This window comes from Chiloscyllium plagiosum, chromosome 31 (genome assembly GCF_004010195.1).
Source record: "Chiloscyllium plagiosum isolate BGI_BamShark_2017 chromosome 31, ASM401019v2, whole genome shotgun sequence".
NCBI lineage: Eukaryota > Metazoa > Chordata > Chondrichthyes > Orectolobiformes > Hemiscylliidae > Chiloscyllium > Chiloscyllium plagiosum.
Genome location: NC_057740.1, coordinates 42,743,928 through 42,756,469, shown reverse-complemented (window position 1 = coordinate 42,756,469; position 12,542 = coordinate 42,743,928). Strand labels below are relative to the sequence as shown.

At 41.3% G+C, this 12,542-nt stretch overlaps 1 protein-coding gene across 2 annotated transcripts in view; it reads left to right on the top strand.

The window, feature by feature from the left end:
• LOC122565500 (SURP and G-patch domain-containing protein 2-like) overlaps nucleotides 1–12,542 on the top strand; it is a 38,553-nt gene that overhangs the window by 21,466 nt on the left and 4,545 nt on the right. For both annotated transcript variants that reach the window (XM_043721537.1, XM_043721536.1), the window contains 4 exons: nucleotides 4,824–4,947; nucleotides 5,779–5,996; nucleotides 9,452–9,510; nucleotides 11,709–11,845. In XM_043721537.1, the coding sequence (XP_043577472.1) occupies nucleotides 4,824–4,947; nucleotides 5,779–5,996; nucleotides 9,452–9,510; nucleotides 11,709–11,845 (538 nt within the window). The remainder of the gene's footprint in view (nucleotides 1–4,823; nucleotides 4,948–5,778; nucleotides 5,997–9,451; nucleotides 9,511–11,708; nucleotides 11,846–12,542) is intronic.

Sequence of the window (12,542 nt, the reverse complement as noted above, 5' to 3'; positions counted from 1 at the left end):
GGAGGTCATGTTGCGGCTGTACAGGACATTGGTTAGGCCACTGTTGGAATATTGCGTGCAATTCTGGTCTCCTTCCTATCGGAAAGATGTTGTGAAACTTGAAAGGGTTCAGAAAAGATTTACAAGGATGTTGCCAGTGTTGAAGGATCTGAGCTACAGGGAGAGGCTGAACAGGCTGGGGCTGTTTTCCCTGGAGCGTCGGAGGTTTGGGGGTGACCTTATAGAGGTTTACAAAATTATGAGGGGCATGGATAGGGTAAATAAGCAAAGTCTTTCTCTGGGGTTGAGGAGTCCAGAACTAGAGGGCATAGGTTTAGGGTGAGAGGGGAAAGATATAAAAGAGACCTACGGGGCCACCTTTTCACACAGAGAGTGGTACATGTATGGAATGAGCTGCCAGAGGAAGTGGTGGAGGCTGGTACAATTGCAACATTTAAGAGGCATTTGGATGGGTATATGAATAGGAAGGGTTTGGAGGGATATGGGCTGGGTGCTGGCAAATGGGACTAGATTGGGTTGGGATATCTGGTCGGCATGGATGGGTTGGACCGAAGGGTCTGTTTCCATGCTGTACATCTCTATGACTCTATAACTAGGAGCAGTAGTCGGCCATCCGAGCCTGGTCTGCCATTCAACAAGATCATGGCTGATTGTTTTGTGGCCTTAGCTCCTCTTACCCGGCCTCTCGCCCTAACCCTTAATTCCTTTACTGTTCAAAAAATTGTCTAAGCTTTAAAAACATTTACTGAGGAAGCCTCAACTACTTCTCTAGGCAGGAAATTCCATAGATTCACAACCCCCGGTTGAAGAAGTTCCTTCTCAGTTCAGTCCTAAATCTGCTACCCATAATCTTGAGGCTATGCCTGCTTGACCTAGTTTCACCCGCCACTGGAAACATCCTCTCTCCTTCTATCTTATCTATTCCCTTCATTATTTCATATGTTTCTATAAGATTCCCCCCTTCTAAATTCCAATGAATGTAATCCTATTCTGATCAGTCTCTCCTCATACGCCTACCCCCTTAACTCTGGATTCAACCTAGTGAACCTCCTCTAGTGTCAGTACATCCTTTCTCAAGTAAGACAGAAACTGCACACAGTACTCCAGGTGTGGCCTCACCAGCACCCTGTACAGCTGCAACATAACCTCTCTGCTCTTAAACTCAATCCCTTTAGCAATGAAGGACAAGTTTCCATTTTGCCTTCTTAATTACCTGTTGGACCTGCAGACCAACCTTCTGTGATTCATGCACACAGACACTCAGGTCAGTCTGCACAGCAGTGTGCTGCTATTTCTTACCATTCAATATTCCTTTTTACTGTTGTTCCTACCAAAATGGATGACTTCATATTTATTAACATTTGTACTCCATCTGCCAGACCTTTGCCCACTCACTTAAAACTATCTATGTCCCTTTGCAAAGTTTCACGGTCCTCTGCACACTTTGCTCTACTACTCATTTTAGTGTCATCTGCAAATTTTGACACTCCACACGCGATCCCCAACTCCAAATCCTCGATGTAAATTGTGAATAGTTGTGGTCCCAACACTGATCCCTGAGGCACACCACTAGTTACTGATTCCCAATCAGAATAGCACTCATTTATCCCCGCCCTTTGCTTCCTGTTGGTTCACCAATCCTCTATTCATTGCTAATACATTGCCCGTAACACTTTGCATCTTTGTCTTATGCAGCTGCCTTTTGTGTGGCATCTTGTTGAATCCCTTTTGGAAATCTAGGTACACCACATCCACTGGGTCCCCGTTGTCCACCGTGTTCATAATGTCTTCATAGAATTCCAAAAGATTTGTTAAGCATGACCTGCCCTTCATAAACCCACGCTGCATCTACCCAATGGGACAATTTCTATCTAGATGTCTTGCTGTTTTTTCCCTGATAATTGACTCGGGCATTTTCCCCACGACAGAAGTTAAGCTAACTGCTCTATAATTCCCCATCTTTTGTCTACCTTTCTTTTTAAACACTGGTGTCACATTTGCTGTTTTCCAATCTGCTAGAATTACCCCAGAGTCCAGTGAATTTTGGAAAATTATCAGTGCATTTGCTATCTCGCCGCCATCTTTTTTCGCATTGTGCCATGCATTCCATCAAGGCCAGGAGACATGTCTACCCTCAACTCTGTTAGTTTGCCCAACATTACCTCTTTCGTGATAATGATTATTTCCTGGTCCTCACCTACCTTCGTCTCTTTGTCAATTACTGACATGTTATTCGTGTCCTCCAATGTGAAGACCGACACAAAATACCTATTCAGTGCCTCGGCCATTTCCTCATATCTCATGACTAAATCCACCTTCCCATCCTCTAAAGGACCAATGTTTACTTTAGCCACTTTTTTGTTTTGTATGTTTATAGGAACTTTGGCTATCTGTCTTTATATTCTTAGCTAGTTTTTTTTCTCATAATCTATTATTTCTTATAGCTCTTCTTATGGCTTTCTGTTGACCTTTAAAGCTTTCCCAATCTTCTAGTTTCCAACTGATCTTGGCCACTTTGTATGCTTTCCCTTTCAAGTTTGATAGCCTCCCTTATTTTCTTAGATATCCATGGCAGATTACTGCTTTTCCTACAGTCCTTCCGTTTCACTGGAATATACTTTTGCTGAGCACTTTGAAAAATTGCTTTGAATATCCTCCACTGTTCGTCAATTGTCCCACCATAAAGTCTTTACTTCCAGTCTACTTTAGCCAACTCTTCCCTCATCCTATTGTAGCCTCGCTTGTTTAAGCACAGGATCCTTGCATTATAAGTTATGAAATTTAATTATTCCTGTCGCATTACACAGGATCAGATCGAGGATAACGTGCTCTCTCGTCGGTTGCATTACATACTGTTCAAGATAACTATCACGGATACATTGAATGAAGTCCTAGTCAAGTCTGTCCTTGAATCCTGACTGACCTGGTTCGACCAATCAACATGTAGATTAAAATCCCCCGTGATAATTGCCATACAGTTTTAACAGGCATTAGTTATTTCTTTTGTTTATTGCCTGTCCCAATGTGATATTTGGTGGCCTATAGACTACACTGACTTTATCTTCTTAGAATTTCTAATTTCCACCCAAATGGATTCAGCTTTATTCTCCATAGAACTTCTTATCATCACTCACTACCGCCCTGATGTCATCCTTAAATAGTAGAGCTACACCATCTCCCTTACCTCCCTGTCTGTCCATCTGAATAGTCTGGGTTCACAACCTTCTGAATCAGGCAAGAGTGCTAAGCATTGAGCCACAACCAACACAAAGTTATGTCACAGTACTGTTGATTTATATTGTGGCAGCATTTGATGTTAGATCCTTCTGAAGGTCTTTGGCTGCATGATTACATGAAAGGTGTTATATAATGCCAGTTATGTTGACCTTTAGGTTTTGCCTGTTCAAAGAATTTTAAATTAATTTAAAATATCACTGATCTGTTGCACCAGATCTGACCTGCAACTTGAGTCATTTAGGCACTTAAGTAAATTTAGTTAAACTGCCTCTGCTTACTAATTCATCCATTTAATCAGCTGATTGCAAACCCAGGATAAACAACTAGTTATGCGATGGAGAACATCTGACTTGAATGTCATTCTTAATTAAGGTTTCTGTAGGAGCAGATTATTGACTGGTACTGAATTGAAACCAGACTCATTATTAATCTGTGATAAAAGTAAAGCTGTCTATTCAGATTACAAACTAGAGAGGTTTTACTGGGTCTGAGGCAAAAGAGTTCATGAAAGAAAGCTTAAATTCTTGTTTAGGAATAAACAATTCCAATTTATATGATGTAGTCAACAATTATATGTTAATATACCTGCATGGTGGCACAGTGGTTAGCACTGCTACCTCACAGCGCCAGAGAGCCGGGTTCAATTCCCGCCTCGGGCAACTGTCTGTGTGGAGTTTGCACATTCTCCCAGTGTCTGCGTGGGTTTCCTCCGGGTGCTCCGGTTTCCTCCCACAGTCCAAAGATATGCAGGTTAGGTGAATTGGCCATGCTAAATTGCCCATAGTGTTAGGTAAGGGGTAAATGTAAGGGAATGGGTCTGGGTGGGTTGCTCTTCGGAGGGTCAGTGTGGACTTGTTGGGCCGAAGGGCCTGTTTCCACACTGTAAGTAATCTAATCTTAAAAAAAAGAATTGTGTGCATTGTCATATAAAGGGAATAAGACAACAACTTGTTCACAAGTATTTAGATTTGTAATTGTCTTAAGGTTCTGAGCTCAGATTTATAACACCTTTTGAGTCCATCATTTTGACCAGAAAAGTGATGTTGATGCAAGTAATGTCTGTAAAGCACTGCCAGATATGCTGTATGCTGAATACATGTCCATGTTTAAATATCATTGTTTTGGAAAATAAGTTATGGATCAAATCTCAATTCTCTAATGTTATCCTGAAGAACACTAGGATATAAGATTTTGTTTTCCCAGTTGTCTACCATATCCAAAAGGTCTCACTTATCCAAAAGTTTGTTCCTGAAAAAGCAGACCACCTCCACGGCCAGTCTTCCAAGTATGTGCCTTAACACAATGGGTGCTAAACTGAACAGAATTTCATCACCAAAGCTGATCAGTCTGCCTCTGCCAACATGCACATTTTACATTAAAATTACGAACTGCATAACTATTTATGATTCCGGGTACAACTAGTCTATGTCTTGGGGTCAGTTAGCTCTCCATGTTACATGTGAATGGTGTGAGGGAGTCCATGATGAATTAGGTGAGGAAGTGTAATTTTAAAAATTTACAGCAAGTCACTGTTGTTCTCACTGAGTGATTAGTGCTTTCTGAAACTAAACTTGCTTTCTCTGTAGGTGATTCTCTCAGTGACACCAAGACAAAAACCACTGCAGAAAAACTGGCCAAGTTTGTGGCTGAATGTGGCCCAGACCTTGAAGAGATTGCCATTGAAAACAACCGGGATAATCCAACCTTCTGGTAAGAGTACAGAGACTGATATGTCAGAGACCCAAGTGTGTATGACAAGGCTTGGCCCTAGCCATAGTGGGGAGGGGTAACCTTAAACTGACCAACCCAAGAGGGTCAGTGTAACTTGTATGCTGTTATCATCTAGCAAACAGAACAATGGGCCAATTAGTTCATCACAGCTGGTTTGCTTGCTGTTTTTATCTGTTTTTGAAAATGCTGAAGTTGTGAAGAATGATTTCTAATTGATAGATTTTTTTTTTAGACCAGAGTGAATGATTTTAGTACAGCTCCCCACAATATTTCAAGTGAAGTCCCTGTTGTAATGTAGGAAGTGAAGCAGCCACTATTGACATGGCAGGATCCAATAAATATCAAGGTGGTAAATGATCAAATAATCTGGTTGTAAGCAATTGCTTGAGAGAATGCTGCCCTGTTGTAGATGCCATCCTTCAGATGAAACATTAAACCAGGACCCTTTGTGGAAATAGCCAACTCTTAGAAGAAGAGAATGTTGGGTACCCTGGTCCAGTAATCACCCCCTTGGTCAGTATACAAAAATAGGATTACCTGGTAGTTAATGCATTGCAGTTGGAGAGATCTTGCAATGTGCAAAATGTCTGCTGAATTGACTACATTACAACAGTTAAGATAAAACTCTTCAAGGATAATTCACAGCCTGAGGTCAAGATAGACATGATAGGCTGCTGTCCTCCAACAATAGACATGAGAGTACATGATGTCTGCAGTTTTTCACCATCCTCTTGCTCAGAGCAGACATGCTGATTTGTTTTTTTGGAGATGAAGTGATCACAGTGGTTCCTTTTTCTTGTGTGTCTGCAGGTTTCTGTATGATGAAAATAGTTCTTACTACAAATACTATAAGGAGAAGGTGAAGGAATACAGTGGGATGATAGAGAAATCTGATACTTCCATGGATCCTGCACCAGAGGGAGCATCTTTGGGGCGTTCAGTTCTTCCCAGAAAACGGAAAGGCCTGACTTTGAAAGTGGGCATGCTGCCTCCGAAAAAAATCCGCCCAAAGGCTGCATCATCGCCAGGTACACATTGACAAAGTGAAGCCAAGTTGTTTTTGTTTCACAAAGAAGTATACATCATAGAGTCATTGATCAGAGATCAACGCAGTAGTTACTGCATCAGGGGAGGTGATTGCCTTGTGGTATAATTGCAAGACTATTCATCCAGAGACCCAGATAAAGTTCTGGCCTGGGTTGATTAAGTATGTTCAAAACTGAGACAGGCAGATCCTTAATCTGACCCAGATAAAGTTCAGATCCCTCTGTGGTAGATATTGGAATTTGACTCCCAAAATCATCTGAAATTAACAGCCTCATGATAATAATGGGCGGCACGGTGGCACAGTGGTTAGCACTGCTGCCTCACAGCGCCAGAGACCCGGGTTCAATTCCCGCCTCAGGCGACCGACTGTGTGGAGTTTGCACGTTCTCCCCGTGTCTGCCTGGGTTTCCTCCGGGTGCTCCGGTTTCCTCCCACAGTCCAAAGATGTGCAGGTCAGGTGAATTGGCCATGCTATATTGCCCGTAGTGTTAGGTAAGAGGTACATGTAGGGGTATGGGTGGGTTGCGCTTCGGCGGGGCGGTGTGGACTTGTTGGGCCGAAGGGCCTGTTTCCACACTGTAAGTAATCTAATCTAATCTAATCTAAATAATGAAGCCATTAATGATTCCTGATGAAGGGCTAATGCTCAAAACATCAATTCTCCTGCTCCTCGGATGCTGCCTGACCTGCTGTGCTATTCCAGCACCACACTCTCGACTCTGATCTCCACCGTCTACAGTCCTCACTTTGTCCCACCATTACTGATTGTCAGAAAAACCTATCTGATTCACTAATGCACTCCAATGGAGGAAACTGCCTTCCTTACCTGGTCTGGCCTATATGTGACTCCAAACCCACCAAATTTTGTTTTAAATTGTTTATCCATGGTGGTTTGTAACTTGCAATTGATTTGGAATTAGTTTAATTTTTCTCAACAATTTGCTGCCTCAGATCCGCAGCTTTTAATGTTAAAAAACAAATTCTGTGAAAGTTCCTGGCAGGTCACTTACTCATGTTCCAGACTCAAAACCACCTCAATACCATGCTGAAGTGTCAGCCTGCGTTATGTAAGCAAGTTGAGTGGTGTTCTTCTAGCCTAGATACAATTAAAGTACCTGAATGGAGCTTGACACAGTTGCTCAAATCTGTGTAGCAAATAGGTTTGACATTTCAATATACTTGTGACCCATTTGGGTCAGTCTTAGTTTAGCAACAGCGATTGCTCTCCACGTTGAGTATCTTTATAGGATTCCACGCACACTGCCCTATATCAGATAGTGCAATAGTGGCACCCAGAGGTTAAACAAGCAACGTTCCTGAGACATGGACCACATTTTGTCCTTCAAACATCTATTTCCTTATATGCCCCACTAGACATTAGTTCCACACTGAATGAAGTTTCAACAATTTAAGAAGCTTAATTTCACAGTTTGGTGAACATATAGAGCAACAGATATGATTAGATTCGCTTAAGATCAATTAGCAAACCTTTGTTCACAGAATATTTGGAGGGATATGGGCCAGGTGCTGGCAGGTGGGACTAGATTGGGTTGGGAAATCTGGTCGGCATGGACAGGTTGGACCGAAGGGTCTGTTTCCATGCTGTACATCTCTATGACTATGACTCTATTGTAAAGGTAACAAATGTATGACACTGTCAACACCCAAATGATGTTATTTAAACAGTAAAGCTTCTCTGCATTCTGTCCTATATTCAAGAGCAGAATCTTCTCTCTCTCTCTCTCTCTCCCTCCACCCCCCCCCCCTTGATTTTTTTAAGAACTTGTGCTGTTTAGCAATGTTCTAATTTGGAAAAGTTTCTCTGTGCCCCAAAAGTAGAAGGAGGTACTTTGGCCCCTTGAGCCTACTCTGCCATTCATTACAATCATGACTGATCATCTATCTTAATATCCTGTTCCTGCTTTCCTCCCTGACCTTTGATTCCTTTTGACCCAAAGTCTAACTCCAACTCCTCCTTGAAATTGTACAATGTGTTGGCCTTGACTGCTTTCGTTGGTAGCAAATTCCATAGATTCTTCAGTTTCTGGGTGAAAAAGTCCCTCTTCATCTCAATCCTAAATGGTTTACCCCTTATTGTCAGATGTAACTACTGGTTCTTGACTCCCCAGTCATTGGGAATATCCTTCGTGAATCTACACTGTGTGGGCCGATTAGAATTCTATATATTTGAGAAGTGCATACTGAAACCCGAGATAGGCTTATAAAAAGTTCTTGTTAAATAGTTGGAAGGATGAGCAGCGAGGATGACACCAAGAGACTGCTGAAGGATATAAACAGGTTAAGTGAATGGGCAAAAACTTGGAATATAACATGGGAAAATGTGAGGTTATACACTTTGGTAGGAAGAATAGAGCAGTAGACTATTATTTAAACAGAGAAAGACTGCAGAAAGTTGTGTGATTTGGTGGTCCATGTGAATAAATCACAAAAAGTTAGAATGCAAGTTTAGCAGGCAAGTGGAATGTTCATAACAAAAGGAAAGGAATATCAAAATAGGGAATCTGACTAAAACTATAATGGCACTAGTTAGATCACACCTTGAACAGAACAATTTGGTCACCCCATGTGTGGAAAGCTATATTGGCATTGGAGGCAATCCAGAAAAGGTTCACTAAATTGATCTCTGACATGGAGGTGAAGGTAAAGTTAAGTAAGTTGGGTCCAACATTCCCCGAAGCTACCTGGCTCCAATGTTCCATGCATTATTATTGTGGCATTGACTTGTGGTTCCAGAGTTCCCTGCTGTGTATGGACCTTGGAGGCCCACATAGCTAATTAAAACAAAATTAGAGGAACATTGATTGAGCCTGTACTCATTAGAAGGATGAGAGGCAATTTTATTGAACTTTTAAACTCCTGTGGGAGCTTCACCAGGTAGGAGCTGTGAGATTCTTTCTCCTTATTGGAGAGTTTAGGACCAGCAGGCATAATCTCAAGATGAGAGATTTCTTTACTGCACAGGGCTATCGGGCCTGGGTTGATTAAGTATGTTCAAAACTGAGACAGGCAGATCCTTAATCAGAAAGGGAATTAAGGGTTAGGGGGAAAAGGCAGGAAAGTAGAGTTGAGGATCAGATCTCACACAATGGGCCACAAAAGGGTACCTCAGCCCTGAAATATTCGTGGTCTTAATGTGGCATCTGTTTGAAAAGTTGCTTCGGAAAAGTTTGTTAGTTTATCTCCATCCTCCTAACAGGGAACTGTTCTGAAAAATTATCCCCTTTGAAGCGAACCCAGATTTAACATCTCTTAATTTTAAACAGCTATTATCTAAAGCAACAGTGAAAAATTATACAAAAGACATAATAATCTAGAAAGCAAGCTTGTCATTCTGGCTGTGTGACTGTCATTCTCCTTTTATTTGTTGCTATAGTAACAAACGGCAATCACTAATGCGTTTGTGCTGTCATTTCAGTCCGAGAGTTAAAGAGAATTGGTTATGACAAGCCAACGTACAAACCGAAAAAAAAGACGGTAAGGTTGCAGACCATCAAGTATGGTCATCTCTATTACCATTTATCAATTCTAATGTCATGTTCCCAACCAAATATTCATCCTGCTATTTTTTAAGGCATCAATTCATTTATTAATTGTTTTATCCATGCTAGCTTAGATGTTGAAGTGCTTGCTATTCAAATACAGCAAATAGTTGAAAAAGAAATTACACTATTTTGTCCCACACTCCTGCAAATGTCAGACATGGATTGGTAGGCAGCATTCTCTTGCCTCTTCATGCCATGGTTTCCAGCCTCATTCTAGAAATTTGAGCCTCATAATTCAAGTAGGCACTTGCAGAGGTGCTATTCTTTGTGTGAGACATTACATTGAGGCCCTGCAGTTCTTCCGATGCATGCAAAAGATCCCACAGCATTACTTCTACAAAAGAGAAGGAGAGTTCTCCCCAGCATTCAGAGATGTAACAGTTTATAGAGTCATATAGTGCAGGAACAGACCCTTCGGTCCAATCAGTCTATGCTGACCATAATCCCAAACTGAACTAGTCCCATCTGACTGCGCTTGGCCCTTATCCCTCCAAAGATTTCTTATTCATGAACTTGTCCAAATGTCGTTTAAACATCATAACTGTACCTCCATCCACCACTTCCTCTGGAAGTTTATTCCACGCAACAAGCCACTTTCTGTGCAAAGAAAAATGCCCCTCGTGTCTTTCTCCTGTCACCTTAAAAATATGCCTTGTAGTCTTGAAATTCCCCATCCTATGGAAAAGCCACCTACCATTCACCTTATCTATACCTTTATTTTATAAACCTCTCAACTTCCTATGCTCCATTGAAAAATGTCACAGCCTATCCAACCTTTCCTTACAGTTCAAATCCTCTATTCCCAGCAACATCCTGGTAAATCTCTCCTGAAACTTCTCCAACTAATAATATCCTTCTTATTACTGGGTGACCAGAAGTGGACGCAGTGCTCCAGAAGAAGCCTCACCAATATCCTGTACAACCTCAATATAACTTCCCAACTCCTGCACTCAGAGAACTGAGCAGTGAAGACAAATGTGCTAAATGCCTTCTTAACCACCATATTTATATGTGATGCAAACTTCAAAGAATTATATACCTCAACCCCGAAGTTTCTCTGTTCTACAACATTACCCAGAGGCCCTACGTTTAATTGTATAAGTCCTGCCCTTGCTTGTTTTACCAAAATGAAATACCCTGCATTTATTCAAATTAAACGCAATCCCCCACTCCTCAGTTCACTGACCCAATTGATCTCTGTGTAATCTTAGATAACCTTTTTCACTGTCCACTGTACCAAAACTTTTAGTGTCATCCACAGACTTACTAACCATGCCTTCTATATTGTTATCTAAATCATTTATAAAAATCACAAACAAAAGTGGACCCAGCACCGATGCCTGTGGAACACAGCTGGTCACAGGCCACCAATCCGAAAAACAACCTCCCACCACCATTTTGTCTCCTGCCATTAAGCCAATTTTGTATCCAATTGGCAAGCCTGACTGAATCCCATGTGATCTAACTTTGCTAATTTCTACCATGTGGAATCTTGTTAACGGCGTTCCTAAAGTCCAAGTAAACAATGTCTCCCACTCTGCCCTTATCAATCTTCTTGGTTACTTTCTCAAAAAATTTCAATCAAGTTTGTGAGATAGTTTCCCTCTCATAAAACCATGCTAACTATCCCTAATCATTCCATGCCTCTCCAATGCATATAAATCCTATCTTTCAGAATCACCATTTGTTTGTTGATCTCATTGCTATTTGCGGGGTCTCACCTTTGAGTTAGAAGTTGTGGGTTCCAATTTCACTCGAGAGATTAGAGCACAGAATCCAAACTGACACTTCCAGTGCTTATACAGGGTGTACCTTCAGTCTCCTGGCCAGTATCTATTTGTAAACTAAATCAACTCCCAGTGGACACATCAATAGAGTCACCAAATGTTGATCAGAAGAAGATAGATTATCTGATTTCCAGCCAGACCTGGAAAGCTATGAGAAATTGTCCACCTATACAAAGATCAGCAAGTCCAGAGAACAAACCAGGAGCCTCCTGTCTGACTCCACTCTGCACTGGTTGGTTTATTTACCCTACTGGGCCTTTGAAGGTTGCTGACACTGGGTCAAATCGATTGACTATTCAGGATACAAAAGCATTATTCTAAACAAATACATTTATTTTTTCAGAAAAGTGAGGATCTAAATTACACTAAAAACAAGCTGGCAGTGGACAACGTTGGGTACAAGATGCTACAGAGAATGGGCTGGAAGGATGGTGAGGGACTCGGCTCAGAAAAGCAAGGAATTAGAGACCCTGTCAACAGGTATGAAACAGAATAGAGAGGGATTGGGCTGTATTGGATATTGCTGCCTATGTTTTATTATGGATTAGGCCAGACCACTCAAAATTTTGCAAAATAAATTTCTGCAATTTATTTCAGTAAGTGTACAGTGAAAATTACCCAGAGTAAGATAGCTAGGTTGACTACTAGATTTTGAATCAGACAAAAATTTATTCACAAAGTCACACAATGAAACACAAAGAACCCCTACAGAACTCAACCTATCCAGCTAGACGTAATTATGCTGTTCCGAATATACACAACAGTCCCAATAAGCAAACTCCTTTTAAAATCCAGTATAAATGGAACACATGCTTACAGGTTGAAGTTGAAAGGCAGAAAGGAGAGAGAGTTTCCACACAGCTCCCTGCTGAACTTCCCAGTTCAAGACTCGACTAAAAACAACTCAGCTTAGCTTAGCTAGAGAGCTGACCACTCCCCTCTCTTTATACAGATCACTTCTAAAGCATGACCACTTTGGCCTGAAGTCTCATGTGTTTACATATAAACAAAAGGCCTCTCAAAATCTTTTTCATCTCTGTACCAAACCAGACTGATCGGAGCCTGGCCCGGTTTATTGCCCCTCTGAAAAAAATCAAAGACCAAGTCTCCTTGAGCCAAGGAACAGCTTTTAGGAAAAAAAAGGGACTAGCTTTGTAACAGTTTGCCAGGACACATT